The sequence below is a fragment of the Danio rerio genome, chromosome 6 (genome assembly GCF_052040795.2).
Source record: "Danio rerio strain M-AB ecotype USA chromosome 6, GRCz13ab, whole genome shotgun sequence".
NCBI lineage: Eukaryota > Metazoa > Chordata > Actinopteri > Cypriniformes > Danionidae > Danio > Danio rerio.
Window position 1 is genome coordinate 19,895,444 of NC_141026.1, and position 22,293 is coordinate 19,917,736.

At 36.8% G+C, this 22,293-nt stretch overlaps 1 protein-coding gene and 1 long non-coding RNA gene across 3 annotated transcripts in view; one reads left to right on the top strand and one right to left on the bottom strand.

The window, feature by feature from the left end:
• LOC147843476 (uncharacterized) overlaps positions 1–22,293 on the top strand; it is a 756,120-nt gene that overhangs the window by 450,862 nt on the left and 282,965 nt on the right. The window lies entirely within an intron of this gene.
• cacng1a (calcium voltage-gated channel auxiliary subunit gamma 1a) lies at positions 1,865–17,815 on the bottom strand. Of its 2 annotated transcripts, XM_087255020.1 has the most exons (5): positions 17,425–17,811; positions 10,978–11,052; positions 9,532–9,669; positions 3,272–3,525; positions 1,865–2,668 (listed from the first exon to the last, which is right to left on the bottom strand). In XM_087255020.1, exons 1-4 carry the CDS (start codon positions 17,657–17,659, stop codon positions 3,296–3,298), a joined length of 678 nt encoding a protein of 225 aa, XP_087111146.1. In that variant the 5' UTR covers positions 17,660–17,811; the 3' UTR covers positions 1,865–2,668; positions 3,272–3,295.

Below are 22,293 nucleotides of genomic sequence, written 5' to 3' on the forward strand. Positions count from 1 at the left end.
CAATAGAAGGCTTAATTGCATAAATGTAATCAAACAACTGTAATAAAATGTAAAAATAATAATAATAATAATAATAAATAAAAGCAGTTTATGTAGGACTTATCTGTTCCTACCTCTGCCCAGCTGGCATCCCACAAGGCTAAAAAAGACCCCATAAAAGATTTCTCTAGAGCCTTGATGTCTGTGTCCAGAAAATTCCCAGATGGCTACACAGAAAATACACAGCAGTATCCATGTGAAGATATGTCAGCAGCTGGGACAACTAATGTGGGCACTGGACATCTCTCATGAGAATAACACCTCATATTCATAAATTGTCTATTATATGTGCTATTTTTATCTATTATTATTATTATTTACATGTACACATGCAGTAATGTGAAATAATCAATATGAGACAGAAATGTATCTTATTATATGATATAACATTAATAAGTCAAATATAAAATAATTTAAGAGTTCAAACAAAGTAATTGCTACATTTATATCTTGAAACGTAGTTTATGTATGGTTTATGAATGGTATATTTAAAGGGCACTTATCATGAAAATAAACTTTTGTAAGCTGTTTGGACAGAACTGTGTGTAGGTATAGTGTGTCTACTGTCATACGGGAGTAATAGCTAGAAACACAGTGTCTCTTTTTTAAAAGTTTTTAAAAATAGAATCCAAACCCCCCACTCATATAAATCCAAATTTCTAAAGCGTATAATCATATCCCCAAGAAAGGGTGTGCGCAAAGTAACTAGGATTAAAAGATCTTTTCAGCTCACTGTGGTCACCAACCATCATCAAATGTGATCAAGGATGAGTTTTACAAGTTTAAAATGTTTTTTAAATCAGTGCATATGTGTAATAAAGACAGTAAAATGGGCTGTAATTCATCACCACAGCCGCATGTCAGTACAATTATAAAAGAAGATGCTTTAACCACAGTTTGTGGACTTAAATCAGGTTTATTTTGTGAATATTAACGTGTATCCTGTCACATTTGCAGTTCTAAAACAGTTTACTTTATTACAACATTATGTGTGATTCATCATTGCAGAAAGGCTTGAATTAACTCCACAACAAATATAACAAATAACAGTTGGGTAAGTTCTTACTGCAGTAAGGGAGATCTGCTTCATTCTTGTCTGTCACTGTGCTGTTTGTCTTTGTGAAGCCTAAAGGGGGTCACACACTAGAAGCGCCGCTCAGCGACACACCACGTATCGCCACGCAGTGCCATGCATTTTAGAATTCTAAACATAGGTTTCTATCAGTGTACACACACCGGCTCTGCAAGTCGGCAGCTGTCTGCAGTGCCCAGTCATGACTCAGGATACTGTTCATATTTCTGCCGAGCCACAGAGCGCCATCTGAATAGTTTAATTTTAAATACCATGCAAATGTGCGCGTCTGGTGTGTGAAACCTTCAACTGTCATGTGTGCACCGTGTTGCAGCGCTGAGCGGTGCATCCGGTGTGTGACGCCCTTAAGGCTCTGACACACAAATGGCAAAGGTGAGCGGGGAAAACCAGCTCATTTGCATTTAAGGCACATGCAACAAAAACAGCTACAATGTTATAGCAGCTCAAATTTCCCAGAGTAAAAAAAAGTATAATAAATTATCTAATGGGTACTTTATGCTGAAACTTTACATTCTGGAGAAACAGAAGATTTATATTAAATATAAAAAAGTTAAAATAGGTGCCCTTTAAAAGCATCTATTTTATCTATTAACACACAACAACTGAAACATTTTGTAAATGTTACTTTGTTTAAAATTCTTTCAGTGAATTGTTATTTAACTGTAGCATATAATGATATAGAGAAACTAAATAAACAGCTGAGCATGAAATAAATTTAAATAAATGATCATGAGAGTTGGCTTATTTGTTTTATTAAAAATACACAACATGGGTTTGCAACATCAGAAATACAGATATTCTGTTGAGCAGATATGCTTGTTCTGCATGCGCACAACAACAAAAGAAATAAATACAGTATTTCCTGTCAAAATAAACTTGATTGAAGCATTTGCCTCATCATGTAGTAATTGGGATATAAAGGTACATTCTAACAGCCACCACAAAACCCAAAACTAACTTTCCTTGTTTCTTTCATTTTGTTTCCAATATTTTTACAGGTGCTTTTTTATTTGTTGTCTGCCATTTTGTTTGTATTTAGCTTATTATCCACTGAGTATAACATCTAATTTAAATGGCAAAAGGCCTGATAAAATTGTATAAGTGACACCAAATTTATTATCTTGTATTTTAATATCTTTTTTTAGATATCATGAAGGGCATTTCTAAGACAGTTTACAAAATGTCCTGAGAGAGAGAAATTAGTTGCAAGTTACCAAATTAAACTATTTATTGTTGCTAATTATAATGTACAAAAGAAAGTCTGCTTAGCATAAATACAAAGCGAAACATTTTCTACAGACTTTACACAGAAATGACTAAATGCCTATCTGTTTCAGACTTGTCTGCGGGTGCATTTCAGGAAGCCATAGACTTGGACGATCTCAGAGATATTTTACAGCTTCACATAAGAGTTAGATTGATGCCATTTTCTTTGCACCTGCAAGATCTGAAAATATTCCAAAATGTCTGGCCAAGCATTCAGCAACCGCAGCAGACCAAGCATTTGCATTCTGCTCAGAGCAGTTCAGAGCATCACTGTGTCCAAAAGGGCAAAAAGGCAAAAGTAAAGTACTTTAAAATGACTAGAATAAAAATCAAGGGAAAAAAGTAGAATTTTTACTTCTAAACAAATCTAAATTAATTTACAAGACATGACTGATGCTATCTGTAAAGCAAAATCTTGTGGCATTACGTCATTGCTTGTTGATGTTTGAATTACCTATCTGCAAGCTAGTGCAAATTAACCAACAGTACATAATCCTTGAAATATGTTGTTAAACATAAATCCTTCCTTCGTTCCTTCAAAATGTTATAGCAAACACAATACTTATGCAACCCTTCTCCATTTAAATCACCACATCATTACTCAAAATTCACAATGCCAGCTGCACTCTTCATATTGCATTTTAGAGATTTTATACATCATGTTTTTAAACATGGATACTCGATGATGATGATAATAATAGTAGACTGAAAAGCTTAGCTACTTGCTTGCATGACAAGAATGTGTGGCACATTTATATTCTTCATGCCACTTTGTGGGGGAAACAAGGAAGTTGCTAAGCTAGTTTTATGACATCTGTTTGTCGAGCACTCTTACTGTATCAAAGAGGCCTATTTGGCGAGGCAGTGGTTTACCTTCTGGCATCTGCTTTTCCTAATCTACATCTGTTCAGGCTCAGCGTCCATGCAGCTTTCCCATGGATTTCTAGGCATCTGTGGCATGGAGACCAGCACCAGACCGATTCCACTGAGGAGGAGCAGGACAAAACCCGTGCAGGCGCAAGCAAAAGACCAGGAATAATAATACTCAATCCAGATTGTATGCTCGCTGGCTATCATCCTCAAGACTGACTGCCGCATTACCTCTACTGATATGAAGGCACACAGACCTGAGGACAGGAAAGAAGAGGTTTTGTTTTTAAAATGGACACATTTACTATACACATACAAAAGATAACAATATGAATGTTTTAGGGAAACAAGCAGATTTCAATTAGAGTCAGAATAATAATAAAAGCTTCAGTGTTAAGGAACTTGTGTTGGCGACATGAGCTTGCAAAAAGTACAGGCAAGTGCAGACATAAATATAAATATAGCTGCAAGCAGCAATTATTGGGGCCAACCAGTCCAGCGGACACATCATATACAAGCACGGTAACAGCTATAGAGCAACAGGAAAATTCTAGAACTTTTTGGCAGCATGGTCTGCACCAAATTTGGTGGAAATTGGGCTAAGGATCTATGGAGAGTTCAAAACAACCTATTTTCAAATTAATTCAAGATGGTGGACAGGAAGTTGTGTTAATTAGGAAATAAATTATATCTGTGTTCTCCGTATTATCCAAGGAATCTGCAAGACCAGTCTAATGACAATAACCAAAACTATTCAAAAGTCATTTGTTGCATTTTTTTATGATTTCTATTGATATAAATTAATTGTTAATCATTTTTACCCAAAAGGTGGTGCAATCTGACGTAGTTTGGTCAATATCAGGTCTAGATCACACACATTAAGTTTGGTTTCAATATTTCAAACCATTGCAGTGATTCAGCCTGTAATGTCATCTGACAGCATTACATCAAGTTTGCGCATATGCTAAATGACAACAGTTTTGTCTATCAACATAATTGCATAACTTTTGGTCTACATGGTCTGAAGATGATCCAAGTGCAACCAAATTCAACCAATTTGGTGAATATTGGACCAATGGTTTAGGAGTTCAACAAAGAATGGTTTGAACAAAAGCAAAATGGCAGACAGGAAGTTTTGCAGAATGTTGCATAATTGATATCCGTGTTGTCGGCATCACCCAAAGAATAATTTGAGATAAAATTTGTAAGTACATTTGTAATTCATCAATAATGGTTAAAAATGTCTTATAACTTTTTACCCATAGGTGGCACTGTCACAAAAGTTTTATGGTGTGGTCAGTGTGAGGCAACAATGACAGACCCAAGTGTGCCGCAAGCTTGCGTATGAGTGAAGGTCTCGGCCGTTAGATCGCCCCCTGGGGGCTGGCTGCAGTACAAGTCATAAAGCCCGCCTCCTCCGTGTTAATGAAGGAGACTTGAGCCCAAATAAAAAAATTAATTACACTTGCAATAAACTGTCCCGAAAGATGGTTCTGGTCGATTAAGCCATTGGTTATTGTGCTGAAATAGGCGCAGATCTTAATTTTTGTAAACAGTTTGTTTTTAGCAGTAATTTAATGCTGGGCGTGCCATTGTGATTGACAGCTGTGATTGACAGTTTCTCAAAGCAGCGCGTCTGAGCTTCGGCAGAAGACTGAAGTGTTATTATTCGATTTCTGTGTTATTTTACCATGACAAAATGAGTTCAGCAAACTACAGTTTCTGACATACATGATCCTGGTGGAACACTGTTTATTCACTAAGGTCAGGGCTTTTTTCGGGCTTTAATAGTTTGCTGATACACGTACGCCTAGCCACCCAGATAGCAAAATACACTAGGGCCAGTTCCAGCTAGATTCCAGCTGGAGACTTACCCCTCAGAGCTCAGACTGACTACCTCTGCTGGACCTACTCCGGATGCCTGGACTCACTGCGCGATTCCAGCCCGAGTCAATCGAGCCAGATCAAGCCAGATGCGGCGGCCGAGCGAGCCGGCGCTGCCGCATGCGAAGCTGGCGCGATTGAATATGTAAAACCCTCATATTTGTTAACGTTATTACATCCATTTGTGTTGATATGACAGCAAACGCATGCTGAGAAGTTCGGGGGGCGTGGTTGATTTTACATAAAGCGTTTGGTTGGAAGCTCAACTCCGCTCATTTTCGCGGCTCCTCCTCTGGCTCCATCAGACAGTCCTTCTGCGCATGTCTGGCTCCAGTTTCAGCAGTCTTTTGCGACAGTTTGTGCCCGTCAAGCAGGCGTTTTGCCCTCAAAGCGTTCAATGGGAAAAGGGGCTGTCGCGTCATCCATATTTTTTACAGTCATTGTGACAGACCTAAAATTTGGTGTTATTATCTTTAAATATTGAGCTACGACAAAACCAATTTTTATAACAATTTGTCAATGCATCCGTAAAATATAGCAAAAATGGCTGACCTGAGAAAATCAGACATCATTTGACTTTTAATTTATGAATTTTGGGCAATGGGTTGCCCAACACCCACCAAGTTTGATGTGAATATGTATATGTGTTACGGAAATAACACCTTAAGTCAATTTTCACAAGCTCTACGTTAAATTTATTTGCAAGTTATTCTAAACCAGTTCGCCAAATCAACTTGAATTCAATCAGAATTTGGTCAGCATGGTCTGTGCTTCAATTTTGTTGGAAATCAGAACCGGTAATCTGTAATGTTATGAATTCAAAAGAACACATAGATTTGTATACCAATGCCAATTCACCATATAATTAGGTTTAATAATGAAACGGATGGGATAGTTAAGCAAAATTAAAAATGGGCAAGACTAAGCCTAATTAAAACAATTTTTTCTTTAACTAATGTCAAACAAGAAAAAAATTAAGTTTATCACAATCACCAGCGATCTAATGCTTACCAATGTTGCTCAAGTTATTTCCAAACTTTAATACATTACACATTACTTGTTACTGTTATTTAAAAGTAATCCCTTACCTTACAATATTACTGTCTCAGAATTGTAATATGTTACATTACTCTTATATTACTTTTTAGTTATTTTCACCAAAATAACTACAAAATTAGAACTTAACATTCTAAAATGACCAAATGTAAACTGAAGAGCATTTTTCATCCAGTAGAAAGCGATAAGATGTAGCATAACGACAGTGACCAGACTACTAACAATATAGTTTATAATTGACAATGTGAAGGCTCAAGACAATGCAAGAAAGGATGACAGTTAGAATCACAAATGATCTAAGTCTGTCAAAAGAATGGTAGAGGTAAAGTAATTATCTGGCAATCTCTCTGAATAGCTTGAATTAATACACGCGCGAGCAGCTTATATTGAGAGCTTGCAAGCAGTTTTGTCCACGAACAGAGGAAACGGGCGCATGAGCAAAGGGATCCGCTCATTCGTATTACATGAATGCACTCTCGACTTGGAAATATGTGCATACGTACATCTTGCGAATGTACTGTCTTCTACCATTTTCAACTAGTTACTTCTTTTCTGTTGCTGCAAACTGGGCTGAGCCAATAGCCTCGGACCTCGAGCTCAGAGGCTGAAATCATTCCACGTTCAAAGGAAAAAGTTTCAATAGCCAGAGGGAGATTAATGACAACACACACGTATATTCACTAACCACAAACAGGACATAGAACTTACTTGCAGTGTTTTTTTATTTGTTAATGTCTTGTGGGCAAAAAGTTGTTACTGAACATGTAAAATATTACTGAAAATGTGTTAGTAATGCCTTACACTACTGCGTTTCCAGCAAAATGTTATATGTTACTGTAATACATTACTTTTGTAACGCATTACGCCTAACACTGATCCTTACAGATCACAGGTAAACTCACAGTACTACAAATCTATCGATATATGGACTACAAGATCCAGTCATGCAACATACTCAATCACACACACACACACACACACATACACACACCTGCTCCAAGTCTCCATTGATTACACTCCCACAACTGATGGTGCTCATGGACTGATTACACACACATTCTTTTACGGCTCACTTTAAAACTCTTATGGCTGTGTCACCGACTCGGTCCCAGTCGTTCCCCTCGCTGGCCAGCAGAGGCCGCCATCCCTGGACTTCTAAGCATTACATCATCCACCTAGACTGATTGTGCACACACCTGAACTGAATCCCGTTAACGACCCACGCTTCCTATATAAGCCACACTCTAACACTAGTTCATGGCAAAGTCTTGTTTAGCCCCAGCCAGCATTACTGAGCGTTCTTTCCTGCTTGATCTCCTGTGCATCACCCCGGACTGTTTCTGACTCTGAGTTGCCTTCTGCCTGCCCACGACCCTTGCTTGATACACAGACTCTGAACCACGCTGCCTGCCCTCGACCCACGCCTGTCTTAAGGATTCTGAACCACGCCACCTGCCACTGATCTATGCCTGGTAAATCACTCTGTGTCTGTCAGCCGCCAGCCCCACAACCTCTATTGATTAATGTTGAGGCGTGTTCGCACTTTAGTGTCTCCCTGTTACAGGTTGAGTCTTGTTGAACTGGAATGTGAACATTACGCGTTTCCCTTGCCTTCTGTGTTTGAACCTTGCTTTATTTTGTTTATTTCATATTTTCTGCTGCCTGGCTTTCGACCATCTGCCTGTTTATTGACCACGACTCTGGATTGCCTGTATACATCTGTTTGCTCCTGTGTTGACTGTTGCTTGCCTGACCATACTGCTAATAAACCCTGCATTTGGATCTGCACCCCTGTTGTCAGCGTCACTTCACATTACAGAAGATCTGCCATGAGAGAGTCAAAGTGAGCTCTATATATGTGTGTAATGAGTCCATGAGCAGCATCAGCTGTGGGAGTGTAATCAATGGAGACTTGGAGCAGGTGTGTTTGTGTGTTGCATGACAGGATCTTGTAGTCTGTATACCAGCAGATTTGTAGTTCAATGTGATCTGTGAGTTTACCAGCGATCTGTAAGGATTGGATTTCTAGTGATTGTGACAGAGGTCTGTAATGTGAAGTGGACACTGACAATAGAGGTGCAGATCCAAACGCAGGGTTATTAGCAGGATGGTGAGGCAAGCAACAATCAACACAGGAGCAAACAGATGTATACAGACAATCAGGCCCAGATTGGCTAATCGGGAGGATTGGGAGAATTCCCGGTGGGCCGGTCCGTTTTTTGGCCGCGAGGGCCAGTATCCCTAGCTCCAGAATCTAATGCTCTCAGCAGCCACACTTTTTAAATTTATTTATTTACTTGACCAAAGCCTTTTTATTCATTATTTTACCGCAGCTCTACTCTTTTTATGTATTTTCTTGCAGCTTAATGCTTAATCATTAACTGATGTGGTTCAGTGGATAGTGTGTTAGTTTACAACGCCGCAGACCCGGGTTCGATCCCTGTCTGAGTAATTTTTTTTTTTTCCTTTTTAATTTAAGACATATAATACTGTTAGGGTTGTTGAACATTTGAAGTTCTAAAACAGCTGTTTTCTGAAAAAAAGACGTGATAGTGTCATTAGAAACTGATTTGGAAATGACCTTATTTTAATATAGTCAGTCATGAACTGAGGTGGGCCGGTCTGAGGCTTGAAACTCCAGGGCTGAAAAGGAGTCCCAATCCGGCCCTGCAGACAATCCAGAGTCTTAGTCTAATAAACAGGCCGATGGTCAAAATGGCAGGCAGCAGACAGGAATAAACAAGCAAAACAAAGCAAGTTTCAAAAACATGGAAGTTAAGGCAAGGAAACGTGTTGTAATGGTCACAAGCAGTATAGCAAGACTCGTGAGAGTCATGAGAGTGTCAAATTGAGGTGTGCATATGTGTGTGTAATCAGTCCATGAGCTGCATCTGTAGGAGTGTAATCAATGGAGACTCAATGGAGCAGGTGTGTGTATGTGTTGCATGACTGGGTTTTGTAGTTCATTTGCAGGCAGATTGCTGTTGACTGACACAGACTGTAAATTAAAGTGGTGCTTGTTATCCTTGTGTATCAAACCTTTCATATCCTTCCAAATGTATTTTACTTTTATTGTATTTATGCTATAACTAAAACGTACACTCTAAATTAGGTTTCTTTCTGTGTAAGCTGTGGTCTTTAATCTAAAACATAACCTAGATTTTTTTTTTTTTTTACCATAGCCTTTTTTAACTAATCTAAAAAAAAAGATAGTGTAATCAGATAGACTATCTAGAATTAGTTTTTTAAAATGTGGTGTATCTAAATGATTTATAAAAGACATCTAGAATTGTTTCAAAACTGTGAAGGAAGTTCCATCCTACCTGCAAAAGCGAAGAACATGCCGGCAGGCTTGTACATATAGTCTTTTCCCTTTTTGAGAGAACACAACACACACAGAGTGCCCAGAATCACAAAGGCAAGACTGAAGAGGGCTATGGCAGCACCTGAGATGTTGTATTCTGAGAAGAGAAACCACAAAGACAAATCAGCAAGAGCTACATGTCAGTTTTAAATGACAATCAAATTTTATGTAAAATGTATTGTGTCATGCCTAAAAGCTGGTTCTCTATAAACAGCTTCTATATTCTGATGCTTCCTGTTATCTGGTGTATTATTCTGTATAAGCAGTGTTGGGTAATTATTACTAGTTAAATGTACTTGAAATTTTACTTGAGTCAGTAATTCAGATGTAACTTAATTTCTCTATATCCCTAACTCTGATTTCAAGCCTAGAAAACTTTGACTGTGTAATGAAATCACTGTTGTAATAAACTCATTAAAGCATGTTTATGTAACTGGAGATTCTGATTAGATTGTTCAATAAATATTTGTATTTTAATATGTCTCACTGAAATTTAAGTTTGAATAATTTAACAACACATTTAATTATTGATTTTGGTTAATAGTCAAATCAAATGGCATTCAGGTTAACGAATAAAGGATCTATATATTAATAGTTTAGCAAAAACCTCTAAATGCCATATGGAATTAGCATTATTCTCAGCCTATTTAGTTGTTTCATTTTTTAGGCAGTCAAAAGAACATCACAATTACAGTGAATTGTTGAACCTACACACAAGAGCCTGAAAAAAAAAAAGCTCAGTTTAGAAGACAAAATAGAAGTTTTTATTAAGTACACTGAAAAAAAAAGCTGACTAAACTTAAAATTTTAAGGCAATTTGCTGCAGAGCTTTTTTGTTGACTCAACTTTTTTGAGATTGACTCAAAAAAGCTCTGCAGCAAGTTGCCTTACAATTTAGTGTTGAGTCAACTTTTTTTACTGTGCAGGTAAGATTTTATTTGTTTGTTTCTGTGTTTGAATTTTACATTTTTATTTAATTATTAGATTTTCACCAAATCCCAGACCCCTTTGCATTTCTTTAATAAACCTGAGTTGGGAAACATTGGCATAAATAAATTAAATACACTTCATTGTTCTCTTTCTAGGAAAACAAAAATCAGGATACAATAATCTCAATAATCAATGTTATACATAAACCAAGAGTAATCTTAAAGTATTCAAAAAACCTGAAAATATTTCCAAGAATCTTGATTACATTAATAACAATAATGAACAACAAATTTGTAAGCACTTGAATCCGATTTCTTCATTCATTATGTTTTCATTTTTCTACTTCTCTTATTCAAAACAAACAGTTCAATGAAAGAATTGCCAGGTCTGTGCTATAGAAATACTAAGTTCTACAAAAACATTCACCAACTAATACAGTATTATTTGAAGTATTGGTTTGACTATTTTAACTCACCTCTCTGAGTTTTAACTTCAAAGATCTCAGAATCTTCCCCTGGCGTGAAGTGTCTGAAGTAAGAACAGTTCATTTCTGGGGGAAAAACATAATAATGATGATGGTGGTTTTATCAATAGTATTCTTTTTATTATACCTTTTTAAAAAAACTAATTTAACAATTTCCAAGTGGGAATATTCTACTTTTGCTGCTGTGTAATTTATTAAATACTTGCTTTTCTATTCAGCCACTCAAAAGAATACTTCTGAGTTTCCTGTTGCTTGAGTGTCAGCTGCAGTTTTTTTACATCCCTTGAAATTTCACAGCTAAATATAAATAGTGTTACTTGACAACTGTGAAAGTCTCGAGAGTTCCATCAGACTTCCAGAATGAAGACTGAACATAGAGGACAAAAAATGGCTTTGATGGGACCATCTATTTTTACATGTTAATAACTGATGTTTTTTAGCTGTAATTATTTAGTTTTATGATTGATGTCAGCCAGGTCAGGTCAGTCAGGTCCAAATATCAAACACACCTTGTTGATTGTTAATGGCACTAAATGTTGTAATTTACACACAAACATGCCTTTTTAATATATACAATGTAAAAAAATTGCAAGGTAAGCCAATACAAACAGGAAAAAACTACTTGTAATGCTTCACGGGGAAAACAAGACTCAGCAAAGAGTCTGTGTGAAAGAAGTGTCTTTAAAGTCCTATAGTAATTAGTCCATCATGAGCTTCCAGCTGTGTGTGTGCAACTGGTTATTCCATTTGAATTATAATTTGAGCATTTGATTAGTCATTTAATTATTACAGGAGTTGTTTATGAAAATTAAATATTAAATACATTTGATTTCATATTTGAGAATGCATTTTGATTTATTTTTTGATCGTTTGAGTGTTTGATTTATCAGTTTTGCTAAAAAAACGAATCTTTTTAAGTTACAGTTTTTCTCCATTGGTTTGGCTCATTTCTTGAAACATTACATTACATTTTCAAAACAACATGGACAAACCTCCAAACCACTTGGCAATTGATCACAGCAGAATTAAACTTCTCATTCATTTAATCAAACTGCAAATGTCTTAGTACATCTTTGCAAATTATTAAGTACAGATTTTAGCAGATTTAGTCCATATTGCTACATTTAGCACAATTTCCAAGTGAATAGATCTTGTTGATCTAAACTGATTGTTAATTCTCGGTCTAATGGTTGTTCTCTCCACAATGTGTCAGAGTCATTTCATTGTATAAGTCATCACATGCACACTAGTTTGTTCAATTGTGAAAATTAGTCAAGACCATAATACCATGAATACCATTAGGTGAATCCTTGGAACATTTGATCATTGTGGGGGGTGGTTGCGACATTCACGCCATTTCTTCCCTCGTTGCATCGCAAGAGAGAATATACACTGTGATGTGGACGAGAATCTGTGGCCACACAGACTGCAGCGTGTGGATGGTCAAGAGGGTGAGGACAGCGGGCAGTGAAGAACTGTTATGAAACTCCAGTTTTATTTATAGCACTCTTGTTTTTTGTTTGTGTGTTTATATTACAGTTTATAATGTTGTATACCGTTTCTTTTTGCTCTGATACATGGAAGTTACTTTGTGTGTGGTGAATCATTACAGTAAAAAAAAGGAGTTACCATTTCCTTGGTAGTATGAGTGAAATGTGACGTCAAACCTAGGCAGCTTTGGGAAAGGTATGAGCTGTTGCAGGTGAACCATGGTGTTGTGCCGAACCATCCACATTATTTTGGCAAAAGCACCAAGAGTGTTGAGAATGTCTGGTCTGTTTCAAGAAATAAGCCGAAGCAATTGAGAAGGATATTTGCCATTTTTGTGGCACTAACTTTCTATATGGAAAAGGAATTTAGTTTTAATGCATGAGTGAACTGTTTTTAGAGATATATGAGCTTTTGCAAATGAGCTATAGTGTTGTGCAAAACTGTACCACTGTTTTGCCAAATGATCTTAGTATTTTGAGAATGTAATTTCTGTTCAAGAAATAAGCCAAACCAATGGAGAAAAACTGTTATAAAGAAAATTTTGATTTAGGTTAAATACATTTGTTAAATGTAGTTGTACAGACCAAACCAAAAAAAAAAAGTAATTCCAATTTTTTTTAAGTTGGATTATTAAAGGGAAATAATATTTAATTATATATATATATATATATATATATATATATATATATATATATATATATATATATATATATATATATATATATATATATAGAGAGAGAGAGAGAGAGAGAGAGAGAGAGAGAGAGAGAGAGAGAGAGAGAGAGAGAGAGAGACAGACAGACAGACAGACAGACAGACAGACAGACAGACAGACAGACAGACAGACAGACAGACAGACAGACAGACAGACAGACAGACAGACAGATAGATAGATAGATAGATAGATAGATAGATAGATAGATAGATAGATAGATAGCAGCTTATAAAAAAATGGAGAAAAGCAGCATTCAAGTCAAGTATTTATTTATATTTAATATACAGGTGTGCAAAATCAAAATTTTATTCTCAAAAATCACGTCACTGTCATAATAAAATAAGCTTTAATTTGGGGGGTTATCTAATGATTTGGGCTGCTGTCAAACATGTATTATTCAAGGTCAATAGGTGTTTGTGTGTTTAGAATAAGAGGTAGGAATCTATACTATTCTCTCAGATGTGACCGTCAGTCACAGTAATGGAATTGTACCACTCTTAAATTCAGCGTGTCTCCCCTCTCGGGGCAGCTGACTATTTACACAGTCTAATTATAGCTTTTACTGACTGCATTTACAAGTCTAGTCACACACGTACTGACATAGCTGGCTATATTTTGACGTATTTAAAGCGTAAATTAAATGAGTAACACTTTATTTTAAGGTGTCCTTTTACACTTTCCATCTACTTACTATAGCAATTATTATTAATTATGCATAATTACATGTAACACACCCAAACCCTAACCCATGTTTAAACCCTAACCATAAAGTAAGTACATTGGATTAATAAACAATACCAAGTATACACAGAAAAATAATATTCAAAGATGATTCCTGGGATTTACTTTTTTTTTTACTTAAGTGGTTGTAAACAGTTTATTTGGGCTGAATTTAAACAAATTATCTTGAACATTTCTTAATTTAGTTTGTTTAAATTCAACACATAAATTGTTTGCAACGATTTTGCAGACATCATTTTTTCAGTTTATTTAAATGAATAGTTCTATAACTGTAACAAGGACACCATAAAAATAAACAACCTTTAAATGTTTAGATTGAAGTTCAAATATTTTGCAATTCAAGTACTCTTTTGACCAGCCAATTAGTAATTATATTGATTATCACAGCAAATAGAAAAAACTAAGCTAACATCTACTTATGCTAAGCAAGGGATAAAGTACATCCTGGCGGTAATCTCAGATTATGAGGAGGGTCTGGTTACATGCTGGTAACATCCTGACCAGATTTACATGCAAACTGAGACTGTCTATATGCTCAAACTGAACCCTGCCCCTAACCCTACCCCTCAGAGTTATGTCAGCTTTATTGAGTGCATGTGCAAGTCTGCAGCCAGATACTATTGCCGATTATTATACAACTCTCTGGAATACTTGATTCTGATAGGTCACTCACAACATAAACACAATACATGTGTATAGAATACATAGGCTATTGTATGCTCCATTTGGCAATTTTTGTTTATGTCGACTTGTATCAAGCGTGGAACATTGATGCGGTTGTTATGGCAGAAAAAATCCCTTCAGTCTTATACAACTGCCCTCTGTGTCGAGTTGGCGATAAGCCTGTCTGGATGTATTATACAATAACAACCACCTAAATTTACTGTATCTCTAATATACCATATGGAATGTCATGACAATAAGAATGAAATATTTCAGACAGCTTTATAATAAATCTAATATAATAGACCCGTGTTGACCCATCAAGATATACTTTTCCATCTTGTTTCAATAGTATTTAATCCCTACCTTTTATATTCAGATGTATAATATTGTAATGGGGCAGCATGATGGCTCAGTGGTAAGCACCGTCGCCTCACAGTAAGAATGTTGCTGATTCGAGTCCCAGCTGGGCCAGTTGGCATTTCTGTGTGGAGTTTGCATGTTTTCCCTGTGTTGAGGTGGTTCTCTAAGTGCTCTTGTTTCCCCCACAGTCCAAAAGCATGCGCTGTAGGTGAATTGGGTAAACAAAATTAACTGTAGTGTATGAGTGTGCATGTGAATGCCAGAGTGTATGGGTGTTTCCCAGTACGGGGTTGTGGCTGAAAGAGCATCTGCTGTGTGAAACATATGCTGGAATAGTTGGCAGTTCAATCCGCTGTGCGGTGACCCCAATCAGGGACAAAGCCAAAGGAAAATTAATGAATTAATATTATAATTATTTTGTACCTTTTTTCTTTTTTCTTTTTTCTTCAACAAAATAGTAGGGGTGTGTGCAATTTATAATATAACCCTGAACTAAATAAATCTGATAAAAAAGACATCCAAAATATGCATTCTTGGTGCGCCTCCAGGAGCAGTGAAGGAAACGGAAGTTCTGTAACAGAAGCAAGGAAGAGTGACATCTAGTATTTGATGCAATCCAGGCCAAGATGGAATCTAACATATTTCTCAATTTTCCCATTACTTATTTCCTTATTACAAGTAAACCAGAAGAACAGTGGAAACGATGTGTGTAATTAGTTATTAATAGAAAAGTGAATGCTTTTATTTCACTAAATATATCGTTATTAAATGGCCTCTAACACTTTTCATAATTAGCACAAAACACGCTGCTAAATATGAGTGTGAGCAGTATTACTTTTTGAACTATTTATATTTTATAATTTTAACCGGTATCATTGTCACTTTTTGTCTGTCATGTTCATGAGTCACTGATAGTACACACCTGTTAAGCACTTCCTGTCATTCTGCTTACAGCTTTCCTACTATAGCTGTGATCTCAGTGCAGGAGGTGTCATAGTCATAACAACCACAACAAGTCCCACAGGCAGGGAAATACCAGTAGACCTACGAAGCTATTGAGCTATGATGGATCTCTGGGAAAATCCATGTGATTTTTTTGGTTGTAGATTTGCAGTGGAACTGCTCAATTAAATTGAGGGAGGGGACATTATTAAACACAATTATTTATTGTTTTCCTTTTAAATAATTAATAGATAAATCGTAATCTTGGAATTGTAAGGTTCTATCTGAGCTCTGAATGATTTTGAGATATTAAGCTTCGAAGTTTTTGCATTCCATATAGCAAACAGTATGTGTGTAACTATGTCTTCAAATGTAAACAACTTAAAAAAAAACATCCCATAATGTAAATAAGTTATCATTTAATAAGAATATGTCAATAACTCATTTTTGAGAAAAATGTCAGATAGAACCTTACAATTCTAAGGTGACGAAATGATTTTAAAGCAAGTAAAATGTCTTGGAGCATGTTCTCTTTTATTATTTAAGATTGTTTCCAAACAGGATCTTTCCATTTTTGGGGGCACCCTTATAGTCCAGAATAACCCATATAGTATATACAATGGAATTATAAGAAACCAAGTATTGACGCAAATCCTGTACAATTATCCTGTATGATTCTGTATTCATTCTTTCTTTTTTTTTCAGCTTAGTCCCTTTATTAATCCGGGGTCGCCACAGCAGAATAAACCGGCAACTTATCCAGCACGTTTTTACGCAGCGGATGCCCTCCAGCTGCAACATGCAAACTCCACACAGAAAAGCCAACTGACCCAGCCAAGGCTCGAACCAGCAACCTTCAGCAAGAAGAGGCAACAGCGCTACCTACTGCGCCACTGCATCGTCTGATTCTATTTAAATCCTTTATTATTTGTCTCTCACACAAAAAACATTTATTAAATTAGTATAAATGACTACATAATGCCATATCTACAACAAATAATTATTAAATATAATACAAAGTATTATTAAGTTAGAATTAGATTGATGAGGTGATAGGGTAGCATAAAAAACTTCAAAAAATCTATTCATTTTTAAGACACTATATATACTAATTTAAAGAGTAACTTTTTAAGAGTAAGACTTTTTAAGTTCGGTTCTTGGGTAAACTCTGTGCCCCAATATCATAAAAAAAAATGTCTAAATTAAATGGACAGTCTCTACCTTCACAGTACATTTAGCACTATACAGTCCACTTTAGCTGCATTTTACATCCTGCAAACACTATGCTCATGATTATTTAACCTTATAAAGCCTTGAGATATACAGCCTTGAGATTTTATCTAGCACGGTCCAGTTTACTTTGATCTAGACTAAATGCTTTTAAATATGCTTAGCAAATCTCACCTTATACTGTAAAAACAAAAATAAATAAATAAACATCAAACTATTACACATTTTTGCTGAGCGTCATATTGAGTGAGAGGCCTGCTTATCTGATATAAATTTCACACATTGTCACTTACCTCCAGGTAAGCTAATGGGTCCACAGGGTTTACCAATGTATTCCTTATCCTCAATATAGATGTGTTTTTTACAAAGTTTCCAAAGGCCGAAGTGAACTGCCTCACATGTTGTGTTTATTGTTTCCACTCGAGGACTCAAAACGGCCCAGTGGTCTGTCACCACTGCTGTAAACATGCACACCGAGCCCACCAAGATCACAAAAAATAAGACTTTTGTCTTGGTCTCCTTACGCATTTTGTCCAGTATCCACTTGCCAATTAACAGATAAAATAAATAATTACTTGATAGTAATTCTTTTAGCAAAGGAATCTCTGGTTTTTATATATGAAACAGAGATCTGGTCCAGTTCTTGATTATCAAGGGCTCAGTGCAGCTTGTGCATGGATAAAAGGGGCTAAATAACAGTGTCCCAGTATTTATGCTGAGAAGACTCAAGTCGCAGCTGTTGGGGTTCATCAGAATAGTTGACGACCTAATGGGACTGTCTCACATGAGGTCTGTGGGAGGGTGGGCTGGGGGCTGAGCTGGGATTCTATAAATGTGTGCTGTGAATCTAAAGTCTGGCTGTTGACAGATTAGGTTCCATCTGCCATTCCTAGGGTGTGTCCATTCCATAATAAGTAGAATTAAGCATTATGTATGCATGTGACTGAATATAATGAGAGGCGTTTATAAATTGTTGGCAAACTTCATTAAAATCTTCATAATGCTGCGTTCACACCATACGTGGATGAACTATCAAGCGCAAGTGATTTACGTGCTCAGTCAATGCAAAGACGCAAGTAGACATCCTGCTGCACGATTTGCGTGAATAAGGCAGCACGAATAACACGATTCACACAAATCAAGTGACGTGAGTTGAGAATTTTGAGTGTTTGATGCGCTTAACTCACCTATCGCACCGTTCGCATGAATCACTCGAGTTGGAAAATCTGAACTTCAGCGGACATTTGCACCGCATTACCCAATCAGAAGCTTGCTTTTGTAGGGGTGTGATTAAGACATTGGGCCCCTATCATACACCTGACGCAAGGCGCAACGCAATCGTTGTTTGCTAGTTTCAGCTTGGCGAAAGAGTCATTTTGACGTTTTGCACCATGCTTTTAAATCGCAAATGCATTTGCACTCATATGTGCGCCCATAGGCATTCTGGTCTAAAAAGGAGGTGTGTTAAAGTGCATTGCTATTTTGAGGTACTATAATAGACTATTCAGTAGACTAGATCAAAGCAGGTCTAAAGTCCAGCGCAGAGCACGTTATTTGTTGTGCCACGCTTACACATTGCCTAATACACAAAGGGTGTACAGCAATACGCAAATATCTTAACAAATAAAAAAGAATTAAAAGACTAAAATGTTACAAAAATTATATTCTTTTAGCCTACATAAACATAAAAACCATACTTTTATGCCTTCTTCATCTCGAGGGGCTTTTTCAGTTTATTCATAACAATTTGCTCTTGTATTATATTGTTAGTAGTAGTAGTTTTATTTATTATATGCATATTTATATTTGTTTTATTAAAAACAAGCTTAGATTTGTCCACCTGTCAGGTTTTAGACCATTTGGGGCGCAGCATGTGTGTTTGGATTTAACTCAATTTGTTAACACACTTCATTATTACTGTTCATTTATTCATTTGCTGGAAATGAAAACTGAATTTAGAAATAGTTTTGACACAAATCTTCGCGCTTAACAAATTAAATTAACTATGTATAGGCTAATGGATGTCAATGCACGAGAGTGAAAGTGAAGGTAAAAGTAAAAAATAAAGAGGCTCATCTCTCATTCTCACACTGTAGATGCGCTGTTTAACTGATTTCTCTCTAGTGAAGCAATAAGTTTTTCCACTTACAAAATCTGTCATGTAAATAGCAAATGCGCTATGGCGCGACGCAACTGGCTCTAAAAGGGAATGGGAGATAAGACCCTGACTGCTTTATTCTCAAAACACACCTATAACTCATTAAAAGAATAAGCTCAACCCTCTAAGACCATGTGCCACAACGCAAAGCGGATTTTTTCGTCTTTAAAATAGCAAAAGTGGATTCTGACACGCCCTTAATGCTTTTGCGCCCTGTGCTTTGGACTTTGTGCATGAATTGTCAAAATAGAAGCCATAGTGTCTGTTGTTGGTGTTCTGGGGGGAAATTCTCCTGCTGACACTGAATGAAGCCATATTGATGTGCAAATGAAGCGAGTAAACTCAAAATGTTTACACGACTAATAGCACGCGAATAAATCGTGATATTCACACATAAATAGAGCAGCATTACATTTACATTAAGTCAGTTAGTCATTAGTTTTTGTCTAAAACAATTTACAAACGAGGAGGCATTAACCAATTCAACAAGAAGAGACAATATGCACAAAAAGTGATAATTATAAAATGTGTTTGTGCTCAGATCATTTAGAACTAGAGTAAGGCCTAAGAGTGTTTTTTTTTTTTTTATGATAAGGTAACTGTGGAAGAGTGCGTTTTTTTAGTTGTCATTTGAATGACACTAATGAATCAGCAGTCCAAGAGAGAATGGGAAGATAATTCCACCAGTTAGGGACATTGAGTGAAAAAAGTTTGAAAAGTGACTTAGAGAAACAAGTTCTGTTTTTGCCAGATTAAGCTCTAGATGATAGTCTTTCATTCAATCTAAGATATCCTTTAAAGATGGTTCTTGGTGATGTGGTGTAAATAGAATACAGAAGGGGACCAAGAAATGGGTCCCTGAGGTACTCCTGTGACCCACTGATGAGCTCCTTTCCAGGCAACCCTGAAGGTAAGACTCCAAACAGCAGAGTGGAATTCCAGTGATGCCCATTGAGGAAAATGTGGACAGAAGAATTTAATGATTCACCATATCAAAAGCATTATACAGGTCCAGTAAAACCAGATTAGGTTTCATATATCTAAACATTTAAAGTATCTTGCTTTGGCAATTAGCAGGGATTCAGTGACAGGGTAGTGCAATCTTTGTGGAATGTCCACATTTGAAGCCTGATTTGTTTGCCTTCAGCAGGTTATTGTGTGTTAAAAATGTTGAAATTTGGGTTAAAAACAAACCTTTTTAGTGTTTTGGCAATAAAAGGAAGGAGAGAGACCAGTCTGTGATTTTTCAACCATTGAAGTGTTGAGTGATTTTATTTATTTATTTTTTTGGAGCAGCGGATTTACCCAGACCTGCTTAAAAGTAGTTGGCAATGTGCCAGTGTGGAGTGAAATGTTAAGAATGTGTGTCAGCAAGTCAGCAGTATGGCCGGAAAAATGTCTTGCAGGATGTGTGACACGATGGTTTCCAAAGGGAGAGTTGTGAAATGGGCAGAGAGAAGTTTAAATACTTCTTCTGTAGTAAGGGAAAAGGAGGAGTGTGATTTTTTTTCAGAGGGTGTTGTTGGATAGAGACTTATGTTAAACATGTAGAGGAGACTGCTAATTTAAGTTTTTGTTTTTGTAAAAGAAGGCCAAATAATTAGCTGATAAGGAGGTGGTGGAGAAGAACAGAGCAGGGTATTAAATGTCTGGAATATTTTGCAGGTGTCTTTTGCTGATTGGAGGCAAATTATGTAAGCTTGGATGGGGTACCTGCTAAGGTCAGCGGGAGCTTTTATTTTGCACCATGCTCATTCTGTTACCCTGAGTGCTGTCCGTTATTCTCTGAGAACATTATACAGCCAGGGATTAGAGGGTGTAGTGTGCACTGGCCTGGTGGAGAGGACAGATTTAGGCAGTATGTTAAATTGGAGAAGAAAGTTTCTAAACTTCTAAGTTTCTACTTTTTTAAAAGTTTCCAAAGTGAGAATTGAGTGTGTGAGGAAAGTGAGGATTTAACAATGGATGAGAAATGGGTAAAGAACAGAGACCATGAATTGCATCTAAAAGATTGGGAGAGTGGCGGTGTGGTTGTAGGAAGCAGTAAGTCGAATGTAATGCTGTAGTTATCTGAAATGTGCAAAGGTTTGACAGTTACTTTTTTCAGAAATGCAATGTCTTGTGTGGATAAGGTCAAGTTGATTACTAGATTCAGTTGAGCTTGTGGTAGTAACCTGGTTGAGATTGTCTGGTCTCCACTACAATAAATGACTCTCTCAACTGTCTCCAGCCACTGAGATCTCCAGTTTAGAAAATTAGTTATTATTTAAATAAAGAAAAATAAACAAGCAAAAACCACTTTATGTGGAAAAAAAATGTCTGGCAGGACAAGGAAAAACAAGGCAGAACAGACCAGACACCAAACACTTAGCACTTGACAGAAGAGCCACAACTGAAAGTGATCATAAACTAAATGAGCACATTGCTAGTGACACATCTTCCAAACAAAATACAAGAGAACAGGCATGGCTCAAGCTAGCCAGAGATGGCATGTTCAGTACAAAGACAAATTAGAGCAGAAACTAAGAAGTGATCTCTAGCTAATCACTATATTCAAGACCGAGCTGGAACAGGGTCTAGACTCTGTCACCAAGACAAGTATAAACAAGACCAAAGTGACAAAGTGATTCTGTGGCTGAAGACAATGTGACACAATAACCCTTTTTCTTCCTCTACTTCCATAAACAAGGTGATAGAAAAAAGCATACTTCTGTGGATACTGCACTGCTGGATCCTCAGAAGCAGATCTCTGGGTGGACCAAAGTGGCCTTAGGGCGTACTCACTCTATGCTATCCATACCATGCCCATTTCCTGAATCGTTTGAGAAGTGTGAGTGTTCTGAATCGGGCTCAGGCACGGTTCACTTAGCCAGCCCAGGCACAGTTGGAAGAGGTGTGCCAGACCGCGGTTCACTTGGGCTTTGGTGCAGTATGCTTGTGTGTGAGTGCAAAACGTGCCTGAGCGTGCCTCCGTAACTGGCTCCAGTGATGCAGGAGTAGATGC